Source organism: Trachypithecus francoisi, unplaced genomic scaffold (genome assembly GCF_009764315.1).
Source record: "Trachypithecus francoisi isolate TF-2019V2 unplaced genomic scaffold, Tfra_2.0 Lachesis_group4, whole genome shotgun sequence".
Taxonomy (NCBI): domain Eukaryota; kingdom Metazoa; phylum Chordata; class Mammalia; order Primates; family Cercopithecidae; genus Trachypithecus; species Trachypithecus francoisi.
The window spans coordinates 15,304,082-15,329,295 of record NW_022681469.1 but is presented as its reverse complement, the minus strand read 5'-3'; the positions used below and the strand labels follow the sequence as shown (position 1 = coordinate 15,329,295).

The window sequence follows — 25,214 nt, the reverse complement described above, 5'->3', positions numbered from 1 at the left end:
ATAATTGAATCATGGGATCAGTTTCCCCCATACTATTGTCATGGTAGTGAATAAGTCTCATGAGTTCTGATGGTTTTATAAGGGGTTTTCCCTTTCACTTGGCTCTCTTTCTCCTTGCCTGTTGCCATGTAAGATGTGACTTTGCTCTTCATTCACCTTCCGCCATGACTGTGAGTCCTCCCCAGCCGTGTGGAACTGTGAATTAATTAAACTTCTTTCCTTATAAATTACCTAGTCTTGGGTATGACATTATTAGCAGTGTGAGAACAGATTAATACCTGCCCCTTACAAAAATATTTATTCATATCTCTGATTATTTTCTCAGTATAACCGTCAAGAAATGGAATTAGTGGATCTGAGAGGACAATACTTAGTAAGGACCATGATTAAAAGAAGAAATGGAGCTTCTCAAAGACTGTCTTATACTGGCCATCGAAGAGTGCTCTTCACATCGTAACTTTGCTGACACTGAAAATTGTTTGAGGAATTCTTTGTAAGTTTGATAGGAACCAAATTATATTTTATTGTCTGAATTTTTTGTTACTAATGAAGTTGAAACAAAAAGTATTTCATAAAGTCATCCTGTAAATTGTTTGTTCGTCTCTCTTACCCATTTTAAAAATTGTGATGTTCATATTTTTCTTTTCTTTTGTTTGGTAAGAATAATAACATTAGCCATTTTGTTGTTATATTTATTGGAATTACAGATCTCTAGTTTGTCACTTGCATATATATATAATGTTTGTATTTTTAGTAGAGATGGGGTTTCATTATTTTGGTCAGGCTGGTCTCGAACTCTTGACCTCAGGCGATCCACATACATATATGTGTGTGTGTGTGTGTGTGTGTGTGTGTGTGTATGTGGACACTACAGGACCTTGATTTTATATATATATATACACACACACACACACACACACACATATATATACACACACCATATATCCTTTTTTGGGGGGGGACAGGGTGTTACTATGTTGCGCAGGCTGGCCTTAAATCCTGGCCTCATGCAGTTATCTTACACAGCCTCCTGAGTAGCTGGAACTACAGGCATATGCCATCATGCCTGGAAACACATCCTTTTTTTTTTTTTTTTCTGAGATTGAGTCTTGCTCTGTTACCTAGGCTGGAGTGCAATGGCATGATCTTGGCTCACTACAACCTCCGTCTCCTGGGTTTAAGCAATTCTCCTGCCTCAGCCTTCCAAATAGCTGGTATTACAGGCACCCACCACCATGCCCAGGTAATTTTTGTATTTTTAGTAGAGACTGGTTTCGTAATATTGGCTAAGCTGGTCTTGAACTCCTGACCTCATGATCTGCCTGCCTTGGACTCCCAAAGTGTTGGGATTACAGGCGTGAGCCGACATGCCTGGCCGACATATACTTTTTAATAAACACAAGAATTAAATTTTTCTGCAATCAAACCCATGAGACTTTTTTTTTTTCCTGTAACTCCTTTTGCCTTTGTGCTTAGATCATCTCTTCTCAATTTGGAGACAAGTGATATTTTTATTTTTAATATACATTTTTCAAAATTTTAAAAATGGTTTTGTATTTTACATTTAAATGTTTGATGCATGTGACATTTACTTTGATGCATATCTTTTTTTTTTTTTTTTTTGAGTCGGAGTCTCGCTCTGTCACCCAGGCTGGAGTGCAGTGGCCGGATCTCAGCTCACTGCAAGCTCCGCCTCCCGGGTTTACGCCATTCTCTCGCCTCAGCCTCCCAAGTAGCTGGGACTACAGGCACCCGCCATCTCGCCCGGCTAATTTTTTTTTGTATTTTTTTTTAGTAGAGACGGGGTTTCACCGTGTTAGCCAGGATGGTCTCGATCTCCTGACCTCGTGATCCGCCCGTCTTGGCCTCCCAAAGTGCTGGGATTACAGGCTTGAGCCACCGCACCCGGCCTCTGTGATGCATATCTTAAGGTGAATGCTCAAGTTTATTCTAAATCATGATTTTGTCCTTCCCACTTGGTTTGCGTTAATGTCTTCACCACATCCTGCCTCATTCCTCCTTTCCCTTCTGCATCCCAGAGACACCTCCGGCTAAGGACCTTGCATTCTCATCTGCGGACGTTTGCCACAATCCTTTACCAGCCCCATCATCTTTACTCTGTCTTCCAGTGCTATCGTCAGTTCACCTGCCTAGTGTATTACTCTGTTAGTATTATGCTTCTTTCCCCCAAACCAAGAGAAAGAAAGCCAAAATGCAATTCAGAGTCCCCTGCGTATCTTCCCAAAGTCACTGTCCATTAGTGTTACCATATCAGTTACCTGAGAAAAGCATCAGTCATTCTAATAGCAAGTTTATATGCTCATTACCTCTACAAAGCATCTTAAACATCACATCCCAAAAAAGTGGCTTCTTATGGGAGAGAGTGTCTAGAAAAGCCTGTGGCCCACACCTTCTATCATCTGCCTTTCTGCATTCACAGACATTAATTACCCAGAGTCAAATTAGTGAATAGGTCTTTCAGTTGACTTCCAGACGATTTAAGTCAAGGCAAATCAACCACTGTCTCCAAGTCATTTCAGATAACCTAGCCTCATCCAGCAAACCTTCCCCATTAATGCCACCTATGTCAATTCCCCATTTGACATTCCTCATGCATTTAGTTGGCACTAGATTATTGACACATATTTCCTCTTGTACCCTTTTCAGTGATCCTATGTATCCTTGCATGTTCCATCTTAAGAGATCAGAGAGCAGGAAGGAACCTTACAGATCATGGAGTCTTGCCCTCATTTTACAGTTGAGGTCACAGGCTGGAGAGGCAAAGGAAGGAATGGCCCAAGGCCATGGACCTCAGCAACTCTCAAGTCTCCTGGAGTCTCCTTTCCTGTACTCCCTTTCCTGTTAGCCTTCCTCTGGGCTCTAGCTGGGACCTCTTTTCTTGTCCCTGTATACAATTTCCCAGGTGATATTGCCCACCTTTAAGGTCTCAGCAGCCAACTATAATTCCAAATCTATCCCCCCCCTTTAATCTCTCTCCTGAGTTCTGGATGGGTGTGTCTGCCTCCTCAAGCAGCATCTTCACTGCTTTGTCTTAGCAGCATTTCAACTGGACATGTTCAAAACAGAACCTACCACCACCCCTTTCTCCCCACTTGCTCCTGCTCCTGTATTCTCAGCAACAGCACCACCATCCACCAAATAACTTAGATTAGAAGTGATCCTTAACTCCTCTTTCTTCCTCACCCCCATTCCAATCAAGGGCCTGTAGCGTCCACTTCCAGCACATCTCTGGACTCTTTCCATGTGGCTTGATCCCCTGTGCTGACACCCTGGTCCAGGTTCCACCACCTCTCTCGGACTATGCCAACAGTTTCCTAAACAGGTCTTCACCTCTCCGGTCCATGTGCCACCCTGCAGCCTCAGTGACCATGCAATGGAGGCAGGCCATCACAGCCCTCCCTGAATACAGATTCCTCAGCTGTGTCCAAGGTCCTTCCCAACATGCCCCAGCCCCTGTGAAGCGCTTTTGCTTGGAGCATTCTGCCTCCTTCTCTTCACCTGGTTAACCCCTACTTATCTTACAGTTCTCCAGGTAGCTGTCTTTCTCCCTAAAATACTTCCCCTGACTCCCCTCAGCTCTCAAACAGTCTAGCATGGATAACGTGTCTTATGAACCACTCCACCCATCTCTGGTTTACTCCTCACATCTGGCCTTCTCACCTATGGGTCTAGGAGCCTCATGAGGCCAGGAGCTGTGCCGTCTTTATCACCACCAGCCCTGCACCTTGCACGGGCTCCAACACACAGGAAGAAACTCAACAAGTATTTAGGGAGCCACTAAACCCAGGTCTAGGGTTCTAGGCCACAGTGTCTTGGCAATTCAAAGGAAGAGTGGAGGATGGGACAACAGCTGGGAGGCTGTCTTTGTGACATTTCCGAGCTCTTTCCTGAATGCAGTCCTTGAGTCCCGTTGGTGGCTTTCCCCATGCAGACCCCTCATGATGGAGAAAACTCTACAGAGTGGAGCCGCCCCCTCTGCCTGGTCCGGGCCTGTATTCAGAGCTCGCGCAGATCCCCGCTTGGGGCTTGGCCTGGCCGCTGGCGCCCCAGCACCCTGCGCAGGGCGGCGGTGATCTCGCGGTTGCGCAGGCTGTACATGAGCGGGTACAGCAGCGGCGTGACGTTGGTGTAGACCAGCGCCAGGGTGCGGTCCAGGCGCGGGGAGTAGCTGGCCCTGGGCCGCAAGTACATGAAGGTGGCGCAGCCGTAGTGCAGGAAGGTGACTGTCAGATGCAAGGCGCAGGTGGAGGAGGCCTTGCCCCGGCCTTCGGGGCAGCGCAGGCGGCGCAGGGCGGCGGCGATGGCGCCGTAGGAGGCCAGGATGAGCACCAAGGGCAGCAGCAGCAGCACCAGGCAGGCGCCCAGCAGGGGCAGCTCGTCGGCGTAACTCCGCGTGCAGGCCAGGTGCAGCAGCGCCGTGATGTCGCAGAAGAAGTGCACCAGCAGGCAGGAGCCACAGAAAGGCAGGTGGAAGATGGCCACCGTGAGCCCCACGGACACCGCCAGTCCCCCGAGGCAGCAGGCCAGAGCCAGTCGCGCGCACAGCCCGGGGGTCACCACTACCGCGTAGCGCAGCGGGTGGCAGATGGCCACGTAGCGGTCATAGGCCATGGCGGCCAGCAGGAAGCACTCGGCCCCGCCCAGAGCCACAAACATCTGCATCTGAAAGGCGCAGCCCAGGAAGGAGATGGGGCTGCCCCTGCGGTGGCCCGGAGTGCTCAGGTCGACCAGGGAGCGGGGCACGACCACGAGCGTGTAGCAGAGCTCGATGGCTGACAGCTGGCACAGGAAGAGCAGCATGGGCTGCCGGCTGGGCATCGAGGCCACGGCCACCAGGATGAGTAGGTTCCCGCCCAGGGTGGCCAGGTGCACCCCCAGCAGCAAAAGGAAGAGCACGGGTCTCAGGTGCGGGAACTCGGAGAAGCCTTGAAGGAGAAAGTCGCAGGGCACGGTGGCATTGCTGGGGCTGTCCATGCACGAGCCCGCCCACAGGCACCTGCGGGAGAGAGTCACAGGAGGGGAGAGCTTGTTGGGTACGCATGTTCTGGCCCTGCGTGTGGAGGAGGAGTCGGGTGGAAGGTAGAGGCTGGACCAGGAATGGTGGCTGCAGAGAGGTCGCAAAAGTTCGTGGGTCCATTCCCAGTCCACCACCCTACTCCTTCTCACAAGGAAGTCTTAGGGACTTGTTCAGAAAAATAGTGCAGTTTTTGCTGCCTCCTGGACAAGAATTCCTATAGCTGCTTTCTCAACGTGCTCTTTCAAAAGAAGCCTGGATTTTAGCTGGACAAGAATTCCTATAGCTGCTTTCTCAACGTGCTCTTTCAAAAGAAGCCTGCATTTTAACTCCTTTCCTTGCGATCATCACTCCTGACCTCTACTGACAAAGAATTAATGTGCCTCTATAGTCCAGTTATTATTTTGTGAGTCCTGTAGGGCTGTGAGTATTGTGTCTGCTGCAGCCTGAGACATTTCCTTCCCCATGGCAGGAAATGTATTTAGTTTCCGCTTCTGTCTCCTCCTGCCTTCCCTATTCGGTCATTTCTCAGTTGCCTTCTGTGGTGTATCACAGAATCACAAAAACATAATGCAGGTGAGGGCCTTAGGGATCATCTCATGTAGCTTCATAATTTTAAGGAGAAAAATAAAGTTCGGGTTGGGGAGAAAGGGGATTGTCGAAGGACGTATTGCTCACAGGAAGTTAGGAACAGAATCTGCATTCTGAGGCTGAATCTAGAACTTTCTATGACCCAGGTCCTGAAAAACGGTCACTCAGGTCAAGGCAATCCATATTTATTTAGTTTTAAGTAGAGACCCAGATCTGTGCCAGGCTCTGGGGCAGGCACTAAGGCAGCAGAACACACTTTGTGAGAAGACTTCCCTGGCGGCATCAGGAACGACATGTCCCTAACATTTTTATTAATGCTTTGTCAACATGAGAAAAGGTGACGTGTATTTGTTCTAACTTGACTTTTAGTTAGCAGTACATTCCAAATTAGCCATCGGAACACAGTTTCATTCTAAGCATTATACGGTGACTCATTTGCAAGTAACATTTGGAAACCAGTGACAGTGTACAGGTCAGCTGCATTTCTCATAATCTTCCCGGATGGAAGAACCAGGAGGTAGAAAAAGATTTGAGGCCATGCAAGCTGAAGGAGGAGGTTTAATTTTTCCAATAGATACTAATGAGCTATCTCTTTTATTAATTTTTAATTTTAAGTGTAAGCTCAACTATTTGCTCTTAAAATCACTGCTAATCAATGTTGGAAGTAGAATTTCTTCACAGTTGTTATATCCTAGAGTAAAAGAGCAATAAAGCTGGGTCAAAGGGCAACCGGAAAATCAGATGAAAGAACTGGAAGGAATGCAAAGAGTTGGGCTTTTGCTATCTAATACTTTTTTTTTTTTTTTCTTTTTGAGACAAGGTCTCAGACTGTTGCCCAGGCTGGAGTGCGATGGCACTATGATGGCTCACTGCAGCCTCGAACCCCCGGGCTAAAGGAATCCTCCCACTGCGGTCTCCTGAGTAGCTGGGACTACAGGCACACACCACCATGCCCAGCTAACACGATGGGGTTTCACCCTGTTGCCCACACTGGTCTCAAACTACTGAGCTCAAGCAATCCATCTGCCTTGGCCTCATAAAGTGCTGGGATTACAGATGTGAGCCAACATGCCCTGCAAAATACCTGTTTTTGAGAGGAGAATTCTAAGGGTTTTTATTTCTCTGTGTCACCCTGTGCTCTTCCTCATGGTATCTGAGGGCAGCACTTTCAAATGGATGTTTTCCATTTGAAAGAAGAAGTCTTCCACTAGAAAGAAGACTTTCTAATGGAAGAGCAGGGTTGGGTTTTGGGTAGGTCTGAGGGAGGTGGATTCATTTCTCGTCTGTTTTAGATCATTCACTTTTCAGTTTTTGGCCACCCTTCATGCTATTGAGCAAATGTAACAAACCTGTGTTATGTGCCTCCTCTTCACCAATTGTTGTTTGCTATGAACACGAGAGAGAGGCCTGGCTGTCTTGGAGGTTTCCTGAAGTGCCAGTACAGCTCTCTTCTCTCCGCCTCTGCTCTGTCCTCTACTTCTTCCTCTCCATCTCCTTAGAGAAGTGTGATGAGTACTGGGGAGTGCATAAGAAAATAAACAGAAACACTGCAGTTCTTCCTCCATGTTCATACCACACAGAAATGTAGATGACAAGCAAGGCCCGTTGATGGCACCAATACCTAGCAGCTCAAGGTACATCATGTTTTAAAAACACTCATGTGGAAGTTAAAACAAGTTGATCTCAGAAGAAGTTAAAAGCAGAAAAGAGGATAGTAGAGGCTGGGAATGATAGGGGGAAGGGGGCTAGGGACAGATCATTTGTTAAAGGATACAAAATTACAGCTAGATAGAATTTCTTATGTTCTATAGCATTGGAGGATGACTGTGATTAACAATTTTATATAGTTTCAAATAGTTGGAAGGAGGATATTGAATGTTTGCAATGCAAAGAAATGATACATGCTTGAGATGATGGATATACAATATCACTATACATTGTACTTTTCAAAACGTCACTAAGTTCTCCATAAATATGTGTAATTATTATTTGTTAACTACACGATAAAATTTAAAAAATCAAGGTGCTGTAAAGCAAGTCAAAGTGGCTAATGAAATGGAAAAGAGACTAAGGGGTGTTTTTGCTCTTAGAGTTTTTAAGAGGAATTGTCACAAATTCTAGGAATGTATGTTCAAGAATCTTTTCTCTGGGAGAGGGAGGGAGAACAGATACTTTCAAAGCTTCAGTGATTCAAATCCAACTCTACCCTTGCAGGAGAAGCTACAGAGAGAGGAGGAAACACCACAAGGCCTGCCTAAGCCACCTTCCTCCCCCAGAGAGAGGGCAGATGTTCTCAGTCTTCTGAGTGACAAATAACATCAGCTATAACAGCTAACATTTAAGAGAGTGCCAGGCAATGCTCACAAGGCCTTTGCAAATTTAATTTACTTATTCTTAGTGAGAGCGCAATAAGGTAAGTGGACTCTCTGCATACCCACGTTATAGATGAGGAAATTGAGGCCTAAGGAAATGAAACATCGTGTAGCTAATTAATGGTATAGCCAGATTTATACCCAAGCAATCTAGTCCCCAATAGTGCATAGTCTTATCCATATATAGTTGCCCTTATGTATACTTTTTCCAAAACATCCTTCCCTCATGAGACATATCTTACCCTTTTTTTCATATCTCCCACCTTCTGCAGAAGAGAAATTACCCACAGTCTGTAGGCATTTCTGTCCTCAGATTTCCCTTTGTTGACATTTTTCTTGAGGACATGTAGATGTGAGCAGCAATGCAGATAATCTAAGATAGCAAATCTAAAAATAATTTCTCCTTAGCTTTGACATTCATTGCTGCTATTGTTATTGTTCCGGCAGATTCACTTTTTTAATTGGATAAGACTCCATGGAGCACCCACAGAGTCATGGCTGGCTGGTTGCCCAGGACATCTGGATGTGGCTGAGAGCCTCGCTGGGCTGGAGACGCAGATCTGGGATTTGATTTTTTGCTGTATAGAATAATTAAAATTATCTGCAATCATGATGTTTTTAATCGACCATTTCAACAGTTAGTGGAAGCACCCCTAATGGGTGGATATGAGATGGGAGATGTGAGACCAGACCAGTCAGCCCCTTTCAGGTTTTGAGGATTCCATAGAATGCTGAACTGGAATGGAGCTTAAAGGTCAAACATTCTAGGCCTTCATGTGAGGTCCAGAGATGTCACTAATCAGACTTGGATCTCACCATGGTCTTTTAGCAGCAAAACTGGATTAGAGCCTGGTTCTCATACCTCTGGCTGAATGGTTCTATTTCTGTAAGAATTGTCTTCCAGAGTAGACCTAAGCTTACTGATCTAGTATTGTAGTTTACAAAAGCACCAAAGGAGAGGTCACAGCAGAATTTTATCATTGTCCTATAATATTTTAGGATAAAATTGTATCATTTCCCTGATCTTGTAAGAAGTTAAACTTAGAAGATTATGAATATGCCTGGATTTCTTAGCCTCATTTAATAACTCTTCATGGGCTTCGGGTCTATGAATTTACATAAGTTATTCTGGAACCCATTTTTATCCAGTGCTTCCTTTTAGGAATAACACACTGTACATTCATGTATTTATTTTTTTATTTTGTTTAGCCTTAGTCCTTAGTGAAGTAAAAGGAGTCTCCATAGTTTATATTTCTGCTTTGTTGTTTTCTGAATGCTTGATTTGGGGAAGGGGCAAGGTAATAAACTCTTCCAAAGCCTCAGACTCCTCACTGATTCAATGGGGTCAAAAGGGAGGCTCGATGATGATTCCATGGAAATAACATGTCCACATTTCTGGTACAGACCTGATACATAGTAGGTGCACAAAAACACTGAAAGCATTTGTGCTTTTATCGTTTATTACTTGACAGGCTTAGGTCATATTTTCTCTGAGTATTCATCCTCCCACTGTGGAACTCTCTGTCAGTGTGCTGTTTCAGGGGATTTCCTAATGACTTTTCTCTTTCTGAGGTGCAAGAAGCAAAGTGAGTGTATTCTGGGTGTGGGAATCTTATGGGGAGATGAGTAGACATAGATGTAGGGAAGTCTGTCTGTCTGACTATCTGTCTGTCTATCTTCTATCTATCCCCCTATTTCTATTCTTTCTACTTTTTTATCCTCTTACACTTCCTACTGTCGTTCTGAACTGTACAGGCTATGGAAGAAGTCATCACTTGTCCCGACCCGGGGATGACAACGCAGACCCTGGAGGAGGTGGGTGGGAATGGAAGAGCAAGAGACACAAGAAATGGAGACAAACAGTGCGCTGATCAAGTCTCGTTTAATGGTGAAAAGCAACGCCTTATATAGGCTGACAATAGGGAAGGGCTAGAGCAGGCGGGGAATGAAAGACGCACCCGGGCGCATGCTCGGTAGGCTTAGTCTCTCCCGGGCGTGGGAGGTAATTTACCCGCCGGCGGGAAAAGTTCGCGCGCGCGCGGGAAGGTTTGATGATGAAGAACCATGAAGTGCGCCATCTTGTCTCCGCAATGTGGAGCTTAAGCAACAGAGGCCACAGCGCAATATCCGGGCTACACGGCTCCGGACAGGTCCCCCTTTTTTATTATATTATAAACGACTAGAAGATATTCCCTCGGAACTGCGCCTGTCTTAGGTTGGAGTGACACATCTCTTCACTGGTACCCGTCATGGATTAGGCAGTAGCTATGACGGCCCTCCTGTCTTAGGTAGTGAGGGATGACACTCTCTTACCCGTCATTGGCTGTCCAGTTCAGCGCACAAGGAAGGTGGTTTATAGCAAGTGTAAGTAGGACCACCGTGATCTTCTTGTTCAAGGCGATGATAATGGACCTGTATGGGTTTGGCTTGGATTGCCTCGATTTGTTGCTTAATGAATCATGAGCTTATTGAAGATTATAGGTCCTAAAGAAAGTACGCAATAAACAAAGCAAAGGCCTAACAAGGGTAAAATATAGGGGAGGAGTCCATGGAAACCATTCCAAAATGGTTTTCAATCATTTCTTTCCGTCGTTTTTCCAAATCTTCTTGCAGTCGTTTGATTTTGTCTCTGACGATCCCGGACTTGTTGGCGTAAAAACAACACCTTTCCTGTAGAGCATGTCGCTGTTGTATTATTGTAATGGCTTCACGTGGATCGCCAAAGCCGGCATGAACTTGGAATGCCTGGAATGCTTGGTAAGTCAGCACTAGGATCCAGAGGAATTTGTAATTGGGGTTCATCTCTGCAAATAGAAAAAGAATATTCTCAGGGAGAAAATTACTCCCTGGATTGACTATTGTTAGGCACCTGTCTCACCAGCCGTTCTGGTAGCCATCTGGCTGCATCATGAGTTTGGGAAAAAACACAAACTGAGCCTCTGCCCCAGATTAACACTGGTCAGGACCATGCCATGTGTTGTCTAATGGTCTCTCCATTTGACCATGGCAAATTGTTTTTTGGAGTCAGAATGCCAAAATCGATCAGCTGCTGATTTGTTTAAATCGTCTAGATTTAAAAAATTCAAAATAAAGAGTGTGTGATTAAGAATATTTCTAGGGGTGCCCTTAGTAGGGTACCATTCCCCCTTCTTTATCTTTTCAATGGTAGTTTTTAAGGATAAGTGAGCTCTTTCAACGATTCCTTGTCCTTGAGGATTATATGGGATACCAGTAGTATGTTTTATTTGTAATTTTAGGCAAAAGTCTTGGAAACCTTTAGATGTATAGCCAGGACCATTATCTGTTTTTAATTGTTTAGGTTTTCCAATTACAGAAAAACAGTGTAGTAAATGGCTATTACATGTTTTAGCTTCACCTGTTTGTAGGGTGGCTAATATAAATCCACTAAATGTATCTATACATACATGGATGTATTTTAAATTACCAAACTCTGAATAATGGGTGACATCCATTTGCCAGATCATATTGGAACTAGCCCTCTTGGGTTTACTCCTAAGTGAGGGACTGGCAGATAAGTTATACATGTCTGGCATTGTTTAACAATTTGTCTAGCTTGTTTCCTAGTTATTTTAAACATTAATCTTAGGGTTTGAGCATTAAGGTGGTGTAAAGCGTGAGCGGTCTGTGCTTGATTCAAATTTGTATCTATAGTTGTAGCTACAGTCTTGGTTGCAAAGTCAGCCATTTGTTGCCTTGGGATAGAGGTCCTGGCAATCCTGAATGAGCTCTAATATGTCCAATGAAAAAAGGTGTTGATCTGTTATGTATTACTCGCTGGCATTGTAAAATAGTTTGGCTGTGTCTGACACATGTTTGATTTGTGCTACGGTTTCAAGTAAAGGTATTGAGTGAGCTAAATATGCACTGTCAGTATAAATATTAAGGCCTGATTAGGGAAGGCTGACAGCACTGCGATTAGGGCCTGCAACTCCACTAGTTGAGCTGAAGTATGACTGGTTTTGAAGTTAACAGTGGTGTCTGCAAGGTATATGCAGCAGTCCCTGTGGAGGACCCATCAGTGAATACTAATAAGGCATTGTCTAAGGGTGTTTTACTGGTGATATGAGGGAAGACAAAAGCATGCAGCTTACAAAATTGGATAAGCTTATTTGGTGGGTAATGGTTATCCAAGTTACCAGCGTAAGAAGCGCAAGCAATCAGCCACGTCTCAGTGTTTTGCATTAGCCAATGGATTTGTGGCTTAGAATAAGTTGTATGATCGTAGAGGTTCAATTCCAAAGTATTTTTGCTATTGTCTCTTCCTAGAATAATTAAGTCTGCTATGGCATCATAATAGGAGTAATACCTTTTTGGGAGATGAAGGCAAGTGGACCCACATAATAGGGTTATCTTGCCAAAATAAACCAGTAGGTGTTAGTGTTGTGTGAAATATTAAAAAGGTTAATGGCTGTGAATAGTCTATGCTGGTGACAAATTGTTCAGCAATAGCCGCCTCTACTTTATGGAGCGATAAAAGCGCCTCTTTTGACAACGACCTAAAGGACTTAGGGTTGGGGTCACCTTTTAGGGTGTCGAATAAAGGTTTTAACTCTCCCGTGGTAAGTTTTAAGTATGGCCGGAGCCAATTATGTCTCCAAGGAGTTTTTGAAATCATTGAGGGTATGTAACCTATCTTTACGGATGACTGCTCTTTGATTAGTAATTTTTGGTCCGTTTATTTGGAAGCCTAAATAAGTGTAGGGGTCTTGTAATTGTATTTTTTCGGGAGCTATTTGTAACCCTGCCGTAGTTAGTTCTTGCTTGAGTTGAGCAAAACACTGTAAGACTTGTTTCCTATTTTTCCTGCTATGAGAATATCATCCATGTAATGTATAATGTATATCTGTTTCCATGTTTCTCTAACTAAATTTATGGCTGTGGCGACATACTTTTGACACAGGGTGGGACTGTTAGCCATACCTTGAGGCAACACTTTCCATTGGTAACGCTTCATTGGTTCTTTAAAATTGATAGATGGTAAGCTAAAGGCAAATCGTTTTTGGTCGGCAGGGTGAAGGGGTTGTAAAAAAGCAATCTTTCAGGTCTATGATAATTTTAAAATATCCTTGAGGGATCGCTACCGAGAAGGTAGCCCGGCTGTAAGGCACCCATGAGGACCATAGTAGCGTTTACTGCCCTTAAATCTTGTAATAGTCTCCACTTACCGGACTTTTTCCTAATGACAAATATGGTGTATTCCAGGGAGAGTTACTTTCTGTAATGTGTCCTGCCTCTAATTGTTCCTGCACTAACTGTTGGGCGGCAGTAAGTTTTTCATGGGTTAATGGCCACTGATCAACCCAAATGGGCTCATCTGACTTCCATGTTATGGGGTCAGCGCACCTTTGGGGTGCAGGCATGTCAGTGGCCAACACTAAAAATTTCCAAACCCCTTTGTGTCAGATTGTCCTAGAGTTGGAATAGGCTGTAGAATACCATTTTCTCTTTTTCCTAGTCCTTTTCCGGGGCTATACCCTTGGGTTAGCATTTGTGCAGCAACTATATCGTTAGGGCTGCACATTATGATTTTCATCTGGGAGAGCAGGTCTCGGCCCCAAAGATTAACAGGCAATTTGGGGATAACAAACGGTTTAATGAGGCCCGAATTATTTTCTTTGTCTTTCCAAGTAAGGTATTTAGAGCTTTGTCTGGGATTATTGCTTTGCCCAATTCCTCTTAAATTAGTTAAAGTTTCTGTGGTAGGCCAATGAGAGGGCCAGTCCTCTTGTTTGATAATGGTTACATCAGCCCCCGTATCTATTAATCCTGTGAACGACTTACCATCTAGCCACAAAGTCAGGGAGGGCTTTTGATTAGTGATTGGCTGTACCCAATATGTCTGAGGACCCGAAACTTCCCTCTCCTCTGTTAGAATGTTGTACTTTATGAGCTGTTTCAATTAAAGGCAGGAGGACTAATTGTGCGATTCTATTTCCTTGAGGAACAGTAATGATATTGTCAACAGCTCTGGCCATTATTTTAATTTCTCCAGTATAGTCGTTATCAATTACTCCTGGAAAAACTTGTAGACCTTTCATAGTAACACTACTTCTTCCTAATATTAACCCAAAGGTATTAGGAGGTAAAGGCCCATATATTCCAGTGCCTAAAGCCTGGGGCCCCATCTCAGGCGTTAATACTGTGTGGGAGGTGGCACAGAGGTCCAGTCCTGCACTTCCTGGGGTTGCTCTATTAAGTTTTGAAATGGATTGTTGTTGTTGGCTGGAACAAAACTGACCGCCCCATAAGCTTGTTTCGGGGCCTGGGGCTGGCCCCTCAATCCGTTTCCCTGATGGGTGGTAATGGATTTCCCTGACTGTCAGTCTTAGATTTACACTCATTAGCCCAATGTTTACCTCTTTTACACCTTGGACAGAGGCCTGGAACTTTTACTTCGGGTTTGTATTTGAATCTTTACGGCAATCTTTTGCAAAATGTCCCCTTTTGCCACATTTAAAACATCCCCCTTTCTCCTTGTTCTTATTATTAAGGAAGTCTTTTACAGTTTGTCCGCTGAAAGCTGCGGCCATTGCTAAGCCCTGTTGGTAAGAGGGCCCAATGTCTGAGCAGAGACGGATATACCCAGTTAGGTCTGTTTTTTTCTATAGGTCGGATTGCCGCTTGACAAGCTGGATTGGCATTTTCATAAGCCAATTGTTTAACATAATCTACACCCGCCTCGGCATTTCCAAAAATCTTCCTGCTGTTGTTATGAGTCTATGTACAAAATCTGCAAATGGCTCATCAGGTCCTTGTTTAACTCCAGTGAGCGAAGCTCCTGGGTCCCCTTTAACAGGGAGTTTTCTCCAGGCTTTTGTAGCAGCCGCCTGGATTTGTGCAAATAACCCAGGATCGTATTGCATTTGAGCATCTGTATCAGTATAATTACCCGAGCCAGTTAACATATCAAAGTTCCAACCATTTCCTGCCTGTTGGTTTCTCTTGGCTGTATCTCTGCAATTTTCAAAAAACTCTGATTTCCAAATTAAGTGATCTCCCCCTGAAAGAACTGCTCTAACTAGTGTGTTCCAATCTGTTGGAGTAAGCCAGTTATCGGCCACAGACTCTACTATAGCAAGAGTATAGGGAGCAGTAGCTCCATATTGAGAAACAGCAGTTTTTAATTCCTTTATGACAGTGAAATCAAATCCATTATGATGTCTCCAGGCCTGGCCCTGTCCATCTATTGTTTCAGTTACCGGGAAGATATCTTTAGGGGAGGATTCTTCTCTATCTCGGCTAGTAGAAAATCTTCCTTTTGGGGCATGTTGTCCGGGCCGCTGAAGTGGGCGAGGGAAACCTCCCATATTCTCTGTATTGGTTACACTCTCATTTCCTGTTTTTAATTTTTGTAGCCTAGTAATTAATGACTGATGTAACTCTTCTAGCTTAATTTTTTCTTCTAGCTGAGCGATTTTTTCTTTGAGTTCCTCTTTTGGATTAACTACTGCCATTACGTTGGGCGCAGAAGCGCCACGTGTCCCATTATAGGGAGGTGGGCGCGAGAAAAAGGGAGGCCAGTTAGGATTATGATATTTAGCTGCCTCATCTTCTAACTCATCCCAATTTACCTCTGATGGGTCAGGATTATCATTACTTTTACTGTTTTGTGATGTTTGCAGAATTGGGTATTTTTTAGGTTTTTTATTGTCTGGCACCACTTTATCTTTTACAGAAGGAGCCTTGGCCCCCTCATCATCACTCTCAAGAGAAATAAGGTCCATTTCCTTATCTGGTAGGGGGCTCCTGAGGTCTGTCTGAGAACTGACCTTTAAAATCTCCTCTGTTTGGGCGACCGCAGCCATTACTTGCGGATCAGCCTCCTTTTTATCTATTAACTCTTTGATTAAATTCCAGTAAGAAAAGGCAGTTACAGGAATTTTTTCGGGGCCAAAGGTATTAATAATCTTGAAAGGCGTCTCCTACTCTACGCCATCTTTTTACATCAATGGTCCCCTCCTGAGGAAACCAAGGACAAGTATATTTCACAAAATCAAAAAACTTAAATAAGTCACCACTTTTAACCTTTACTCCCCGTGTCTTTAAAGCCTCTTTTAATTGTCCTACGTAGATTTGATGCTGGCTTAATTCTTGTCCCATTTCGGGCGCGGAACTTACCCTTAATTCCGACGCAGCAGGCTCCCGCGGCGGTTGAAGGGATTTCTCTTTACTTTAGCTGCCGGCCGTCCTATGCGCCCTCTTCCTCACGCAATTCCCTCGTATCCAAGCCCGCGTTGGGCGCCACGTGTCCCGACCCGCGGGATGAACAACGCAGACCCTGGAGGAGGGGGTGGGAATGGAAAGAGACAAGAGACACAAGAAATGGAGACAAGACAGTGCTCTGATCAAGTCTCGTTTAATGGTGGAAAAGCAACGCCTTATATAGGCTGACAATAGGGGGAAGGGCTAGGAGCAGGCGGGGATGAAAGACGTCACCGGCGCATGCTCGGTAGGCTTAGTCTCTCCCGGGCGTGGGAGGTAATTTACCCGCCGGCGGGAAAAGTTCGCGCGCGCGCGGGGGTTTGATGAAGAACCAGGAAGTGCGCCATCTTGTCTCCGCAATGTGGAGCTTAAGCAACAGAGGCCACAGCAATATCCGGGCTACACGGCTCCGGACAATCACTAGATTAAAATCCTGGCTTAATCACTTATGTGCCACATTGACTTTCATTGATGTACTCAATTTCCCTGATCCTCAGTCTCTATATCTAAATGGAGATAGTGATGCCTAATTGCTGTGAGAATCAGGCATATTATAAAGAAAGCCCATTACACAGTGCCAGGCACAAAGAAGCTAACAAAAGGTGGTTTCTAATCATTTCATGTGACAACTCTCACTTCTACAATGTCATGTCAGACTTTGTGTTCCCTTTGCATAGTAGCTGACAACTGCAATTACTGTAATGCCTCCTTTCCCTACATCATACAGGCCTTTTCCTTGGTTTATGACAGATAACCTGAAAATCATTAATTTACATATATTTGCATTATATATGTTAAATTCAAATTTATTTTATAAAATAAAATATTTTGAAATAAAACTCATTTACTGTTCTTTTTTTTTTTTTTTTTTTGGCTGTCATGCAAACTTCCACATATTTTAGTGGTTTTTTTCCCTCATCAATTTGGTAATTCCTTTACTGAAAGGAGCTAAATGTCATCTCTGGATTTATTGATTTCATTGTGTTGTCCCTCCCCAAGCTTTTATGATCTCAGCCTCCATCCCTGGGATATGTGTTATTTGCCTGCATGGTGTTTCTGTCTTGTGAGCCAGTTCCTTTTACATGATACAGCCGCCTACTGAATCTGTGATGACTAAATTTGGTATGAGATCTTGTCAAGGTCTTTTGAAAGTCTAAATAAAAGAGACCCTCTGTTAGTTTCTTGTTGGCTTCTTTCTCTCTCAAAAGCATTTAACAATTAACAGATTCAATAGGGAATGTTTCCCTCACACAAACATTCTTGCTTTCCCCCCTTTATGGTGTTTTCTGAAGTGTTTAGTGATTCTGCATGTTATACAAATGAGATATCCTGGGTAGTTGTGGCATCGGCCTTGGAGCCCTTCTTTAACATGATGGTTACATGGTCAGTCTTTCGGTCTGCTAGTTCTGGGTCAATATGCGACCTTTGTTTTTGCCTTTTGACCAACATGTTCCCCTCAAGCTTCCGGACAAGTCATAATTACCAGTCCCGACAATACGTGTACCTGTGTTTAGACCTCCTGAATAGTTGCCACTGTTAGTTCTCTTTTCTGCAAAGTCGATGGTGGGATCAGGGCTTGGAGGAAAGCATCATTTCAGGCTGCCTGCTTTCTTTCATTTTCATCTGGAGAAGAGCTTTGATCCAGGAAAATCTAGGAGTCCTGCTGATATTAGAGCTGACTTTGATGCTTTAAAAAAAAAATTCCCTACTTCAATGAGGCAGCACCGTTTTAACTAATGTCTGTCACTCAGGCTTCTGCCAGAGGACGAGGGATAAGCTTCAAAAATGAGGACTTTAATGTTCCACATCAAAATTATCTGGTGGAGAGACTGTCCCAGTTCTGGTGCTGTGAAGGTCAACTTCATCACACACAAATGTATGATATTGTACTTTCACATTCTGAGAACGACCCTAGGCCTGAGGATTAGTTACTTTATCTACTTGAAAAACATTAGTGTTTAATAGGGAAGCTAGTTTGTTTTCAAAATTTGTTTCTAAAAATAACTATCATTTTCCATGAAGTTGGTTGTAGTAGGCTTGAACATACTTTAAACTTCTTCATTTCGTGCTACAAAACAGCAAGAGATCTCCCTCAAAAACCCAGCAAGACCCTCCTTCTAAAAGATGTTTTTCTGTTTCTTGCTGACCATAGACTGAGAGCTGGAATGAAGTACCAGGGCAAGGGAGCTGCTTGGATGAGGAAACCAAGGCTATCTCAGTACTGCCAAGATGTTTTCATGATTCATCAAAATGTAAAAGAAAACACGGTGAGAAAAACACTGTTGATCTCCCAGGCAAGTCACTTTCCAGGAGTGTGGCTGATTATTTTCCAATGCTGCATCAGAAAGTTGCAGGCCCCTTGGAAAATCTGTCACCCCTAAGAGTGATGCGAGTGATTTTGTGATTTTGGCTTTGGGGGTTCTTTACAATGGGGCCATTTCCCTGCCATCCAATTGCCTGCCTTAGGGTTTCCAGAATAGATCCCTGTGGTTGCTGATAAACAGCAATAAGTGACTAAATGATTCAGGAGGCCCGAGGTTGGGCTTTAAGGGGGGCCAAGTCTCTTCAGTGGGGAGTCTTTTCAGTGGTGGACCCTGTTATTGATGTGGTCTGGGGCCTGGGGATTTTGTTCTTTGACCAAGGAATGTTGAGGTAATACATGGAGCCTTTCCTTCCTAGGCTTTGTCTGAGGTCAAATATTTGTTCTCCCATGGAACTGAAAAATAATCAAGGATATCATCTTCTTAAATATTCTCTATTCTGCTTCTAAGAGTTGAAGAAATAATATTTTCCTCAATTCTATTTTTACAGATTATTCTATAGAAACAACACATCACTGGATGCCTCTCACCATGCAATCCTCTGTGCACTTGAGAAGAAGACAAGACTTGCCTATTTTTAGATGGGAAAGCTGAGGCAAAACGGATGCACTTGGGCAAAATCATTTGATAAAAATGGAAGCAGAACCTCCAAGTCCTGGCATCGGTAGCTGCCTCATGTTCCTCCCACCTCACTCCACCTCAGTGTACCCGCGACTGGAGGTGCCACAGGCTGGAGCACACAAAACACTGTGTGCTTCGTGATTTCTGATGTGGGGCGCCAGATCCGGTGGAAGGAAGGTGGCTGCGTGGGAACAGATGCTCGTGTCACAAGGAGTTGTCTCTTGTGGGCAAAGCAAGCTAGAAAGTGTTTTGATTTCTTTATTTTCATGCTCTACTCTTGGTGCTTCCTTCTCCTCTGCCCACCAATCCCCCCAGTGCCAGGCTTCTCCTTACCTGGGTGCAGAGAGAGGAACAACTTGGAGGTGGGCGGAGAGGAGACTCAGTTCATGGTACTTGGAGGTGGGAGAGCTCCCAGGCAAAACAGAGAGGAGACTGTGGAGATGCCGTGGGCAGGTGGGGAGGAGAGGGAGAGCTTGAACAGTGAAAAACAAGAGAGGAGAGGCTGGGAGGAGGGTGAGCAGCCAAAGTGGGGATTTCCACAGTAGCTTCTGATGAGCTATGTCTGGTCAGAACTATAACCTTAGCTTGCTTTATTTCCCTGGAGGGGTGGGGAGATAGGAAGGAGAGGAGTACGCTAGTCTCTTCCAAAGGGAGGGCCAGAGCAAAAGCATCCTGTGATTAATTACTCACCACAAAATCCCTCCTTAAGGTTGGAGACCTAGGAGGGGCTTAGCACACAGACAACTCCTCTGCAGCTGTCCAAAGAAAAACAGCTCTTCCCATCTCAAGCTGCCCACCTGCCCAGTGTGCTGTCTGTCCCACAGGTGACACACTTTCCCTAGAGTGCTTCTTGCTTCTCTCACAGCAATTCCCATTTTGCATGCTGGACCAGGCAGCCCCCTCCAGATCCCATGGTAAAGTATCAGGTGCCGACAGGTCTAAGATGTCTTCATTTGTTCAATGGCTAGAGTAGGGAGCTGGCTGTCCAGATGCATGAATGCATTCCCTAACTCTCACATGTGTGCAGGAAACTGCCGTAGGAAGCCTGTACCAGTGGATTGCCATTCGGGCAGATCCCCTCAAGTTTGAGAGCTTAAGGCTTGCTTTTGAGTGTGTGATTATGATCCTGCCTGTGTATATTTATGTCAGAATCATAGAACTCTAGAGGTCATCTGTTTTAATTAATTAACTCATTGATTCATTAACAAATGCTTATTGAGTACCTACTATGTGTCAGACTGTGATCTGGATACTGAGGCACAGATCAGTAAGCAAAACAGACCAAAAGCTCTGTCTTCATGAAGCTTATATTCTACAGAGAAGAGATATACCATCATCAAATTAAGTCAATTATGTAGCATATTAGAAAGTGATAAGTCCAGTGGGGAAAAATAAAGGAGGATAATGGGGAATGTGAGGGGCGGCATGCAATTTTAAATAGAATGTTTGAGGAAGGCTTTCACGGGAAAGTGATTATTTGGTACAAAACGTGAAGGAGGTAAAGAGGTTAATTATTTGGCTATGTGGGGGATGGACATTCCAGGCAGAAGAATTAGCTAGTGGAGGCTCTGACCAGGGAGTAGATCTGGCATGTTGTCATCCCAGCAAGGAGGCCAGTGTGGCTCTGGTGGAGTGAGTGAGGATGGAATTGCGGCAGGTGAGTCTAGAAGAGTGATAATGGACAGCCAGTTGGGGGTGCCTTCCAGGTGATTGTGGGAACTTGGCTTTATTCTGAGTGTGATGGGGAGCCACATGGGGCTTTCAGGACATGATGGTTAAAAAAAGGATGATGCTGATTGCTGTGCTGGGAACAGACTGTATGGGACCAGTTAAAAGTGAAGCAGTCAGTCTCACAATAATTCAGGTGAGGGAAAATGTGACTTGAATCAGATTCGCTGTAGAAGTGGTGAGATATAAGTGGCTTCTGGATATAATAAAAATATAGAGCCAGCAGGATTTCCTGATGGATTTGCTAAGGAGTGTAAAGAAAGAGAAGAGTCAGAGTGACTTTTTCCCCTGAGCAACAGGAAGTAGAGAGGTATCATTTCCTGAAAGGAGGAAAGCCTCAGGTGGAGAAAGTTTTAGAGGAGGTAATATCAGAGGTTTAGTGCAAGACATGCTAAGTTTGAGATGTCTATTAGATACCCAAATGGATCTGTCTAATGGGTATTTGGGCAGATCCACTGAGACATCTGTCTCAATGGACATGTGATCTACATGTAGTTCACAGGATAAGTCCAGTCATCAAATGTAGGTGGCATTTAAAGTGATAAAACTGGACTGAGCACAGTGGCTCACACCTGTAATCCCTGCACTTTGGGAGACCAAGGCAGGTGGATCACTTGAGGTCAGGGGTTTGAGACCAGCCTGGCCAACATGGTGAAGCCCTGTCTCTACTAAAAATACAAAAAATTAGCCAGGCGTGGTGGCACATGCCTGTAATCTCAGACTTTTGGGAGGCTGAGGCAGGAGAATTGTATGAACCCAGGAGGCAGAGGTTGCAGTGAGGCAAGATCGTGCCACTGCACTCCAGCCTGGGTGACAGAGTTAGACTCTGTCTCAAAAAAAAGTAAAAATAAATAAAAATAAAAAATAAAGTTATAAAACTGGAGGAGATCACTATGAGACTGAGGATAGCTAGAGAAAGAAGGGGTCCAGAAGGTTATCCCTGCTGTGCTCCAAGGTGCTGAGTTTGGAAAGATGAGACAAAACCAGAAACAGAGACCCTGGGAGAGTCTCTGGTCTCAGTTTTTCCGCTGAGCAAACCATAGGCTTGTGTTCTGCCTATCTCCCACTTTGCACATGTACAGCATTGTAGAATATTTACATAGAAAAGGATTCTATGGTATAGTAGAGTGACTTCCCCTATTGATAATAAACAATTATGTCAGTCCCTACACAACTCTATGCTAAAGGTGATGGGGAGGGTTGAATGGTATTCGTATGGGCAGCTGAGGATCCTACTTTTCTCCATCTCCCCAAACCCCTAGAAGAAGGTAAGGGTAGGAACAAACTTCTGGGTTGTAAAATTCTAGAGTTTTATACGGTCTTATCTTATATTTCTTTTTCTTTTTTGGCTGTGTATACTTTCAGAAAGAATTTACCTTGCCTAAGCCTTAGATCACGTGACTAAAATATAAGAATAATAATACCCGCTGTGTCTAATTGGCAGGTTGTTTTGAGGTTTTAAATGAGATCTATTTATGAAAAAATGTTGTTAATCCTAAAGCACCACACCAATGTTACCTATTATATTGTAGAGCCATGATCAATACAATTTCCAATATAGAAGTCCCTCTCAACTTTTCCTGGGACTGAGCTTTCAGGACGTAGAGTTCCTTCCCCTTCTCATTCTTTTTCTGCACATAGTCTCCCTGTAAAGTGAAAACCAGCTGAGAAAAGATTTGGTCTGGACAGGCCTCCTTGGTGATTAAGAGTCACAAATGTGATGATATCATTCGCAAACAGCAGTGTAGTCATGGTTCAGAATTTTGGAAATAGTGCCAGGAGGATCTTGGACATAATTTTCAGGATGTATAAGCCCTGAACTAAAGCAAAGTTTACCAGTGCCAAGAGTTTGACGTTTTCTTCTTCATGTTTTCTTTGGCTGGAGGCTGGCTTTAGTTCAAGAGTTCTGTCAACAAATGGAATTCTCTATTTGGGGCTGGGATTCTTCAGATTGGTGGTACTTCTGTCTCCTCTTGCTGTGAGTTTCCTCAAACTTAGAGTCCTGTGGGATCTGTGTTTAAACAGAGACTGGAAATACTTACATCATCTCCACATTCCTTAGCCATTTGTCACCAGACTGAAGATTGACTGGTGGGATGCCTGCTTCTAGAGAGAAGATACTGCTTTTCTCTGACTCCAGCTGAGAAGAGGTTGGTTAAATTACGAATTTGATGACTATCTATGAACCTAAGGAGGAAAAGTTAATTTCTTTTGAAGGTTTGAATAATGTTTTAAAACAAATTTATAGAAATATAGATGATGGAAAAAACCAATAGGGTAAACCTAAATTATTAAAAATAAATAATACATAAGGAAATAAACAGCATAGAAAATAAACAAAAAAGAGATTGTTACCAAAAATTGTAAGTTGTTTATTTTTGAAAATTCTAAGAAGGTGGATAAATTTCTGGAATTTTCAATGAGCAAAAAAGTGAAAAGATACAAATGAATAAAAAATGAAAAGGTAGAAATTAAAATAGGTCTAGTAGAGATTAAAAATAATAAAAAAGAATATTATTAAAAAGTATTTGTGGATAAAATAGGCACATATCTGAAGATAAAAGCTGAATGGACCCCATAAAAAGCAGAAAACTTAGAATAATAATCATTAATGACATTAAATTGCTATGAAAAAGATAACATCTCTGCCCTTTTCACTACTCCCATGGAAAATAATTTTACAGGTAGATCTTACCAAAGTTTCAAGAGACACATGATTCCCAAATATTATGTAAGTTTTTTCAGAGAATGAAAAAAAAGAGAAAATATTGACAACTAATTTGATAAAATTTGCATAATTTAGAAAATGCATACACCAGTTTTACAGATAAAAACATTTAAAAATATTATCTAACCAGCTTCAACATTTTAAAAAGCAGCATATTTTCACAATTTTCCCAGGAACAGAAAGATAGTTCAACTCCAGAAAATCTAAAACAGAGTCATTTCAATATACATGAAAAAAATGATGAAAATTATTAGAAAGCTAGAAATAGACAGAAATTTTATAATCTAATAAACCATATGTACAAATATTCTACAACAAATTTCATGTTTAATGGATAAATCTGAGGCACTTGTTTTCAAGTCAGGAACTAGATATATATAGTCAATACAGTGGAAAAGAAAATAATTGTTATAAATCATACATTGTAATTATTTGCTGATGATATGATCATTTATATTTAAAATGCAAGAGAATTAATGGCAAACTAGTCACACCAATAAGAAAGTTCAGAAAAATGTTCTAGCATAAGATCAACATATAAAAGTAAATAAAGTTTCTCTATATCAACAATATTATATTAGAAACCATAATAAAAAGAAGCAGCACACTCATAAAATATATAGAAATTAATTTTTTAATGCATAGGATTTTAAAAAGAATTATAAAGCCCTAGTAAAGCACAAGAAAGAAAGTTCAAATAAATGGAGAAATATACTATGTTCATGAATGGGGAGCCTTTATCTTGTAAATCCATCAGTTTTTCTAAGTTTGGAATATAGTTAATGCATTTCCAATAATAACTACAACAAGAATCATGGGGAAAATTCCATATTAATTTAAAATACATAGAAAAAAATAAAGGTCCTACAATAGTTAATACAGATTTTAACTTTTGAATTAAGGTGGAGAGAAGAAAGGATGACTAATCCTTCTAGATATTAACAAATACTGCAAAGCAGTAATTAGTAAAATATATTCATTTTTTGTATAAGAATAAGTAGATATACAGTATGAGATTGTCAGTGCAGAAACAGACTGATACCTCTACATGAACTTGGTAAATGATGGTGATGGCATCATAAATCAGTGGAAAATGCCTTAAGTTTAAAATACATGTTTTATGGAAAGTAGGCTAATCATATGAGAAATAATCAGTTAAATGCTCCAGATATACCACGAAGATATAAAATGCATAGTACTTTTCAAGAAAAATTTATGGATTTGACTCTAAAAATAAATAGTTTGGCTAACACAGGACAACGTAAGTCAGAATAATAGTCCAGGAAGTGATACCTACATCATTAATGACAAAAATTCTAGAGTTATATAAGGAAATATCACTAATTAATTTAAAAATTAGACAAAGGGTGCGATTAAACTGTGCAACATGCTTCCCATTCTTGACTGTTTCTATTCCTCAGCTTGTAGCAAGGAGATCGTTAAGCGCCCTGACCGATCGTCACTAACCTTCCTCTAAGATATCTCCTGGGCCCGGCGCGGTGACTCAAGCCTGTAATCCCAGCACTTTGGACGGCCGAGACGGGCGGATCACGAGGTCAGGAAATCGAGACCATCCTGGCTAACACGGTGAAACC

The 25,214-nt window shown here is 42.8% G+C and overlaps 1 protein-coding gene and 1 long non-coding RNA gene across 3 annotated transcripts; one reads left to right on the top strand and one right to left on the bottom strand.

Moving 5' to 3' along the window:
* The first annotated feature begins 329 nt into the window (after nt 1–329).
* LOC117073067 lies at nt 330–25,214 on the top strand. 2 transcript variants are annotated; one of them, XR_004433093.1, is made up of 5 exons: nt 330–493; nt 18,374–18,488; nt 19,033–19,987; nt 22,954–23,041; nt 25,041–25,214. It is a non-coding gene; the product is annotated as an uncharacterized LOC117073067 (long non-coding RNA). The 2 variants fall into 2 exon arrangements; XR_004433094.1 differs by lacking the exons at nt 330–493; nt 18,374–18,488; nt 19,033–19,987 and adding an exon at nt 20,553–20,820.
* LOC117073065 (olfactory receptor 10AC1) lies at nt 3,905–5,089 on the bottom strand. Its single transcript, XM_033193557.1, has one exon. It carries the CDS (start codon nt 4,993–4,995, stop codon nt 4,018–4,020), a length of 978 nt encoding a protein of 325 aa, XP_033049448.1. The 5' UTR covers nt 4,996–5,089; the 3' UTR covers nt 3,905–4,017.

Coding starts and splice junctions, on each gene's coding strand:
- LOC117073065 (XM_033193557.1), bottom strand. CDS start 4,995: ATGGACAGCCCCAGCAATGCCACCGTGCCCTGCGACTTTCTCCTTCAA.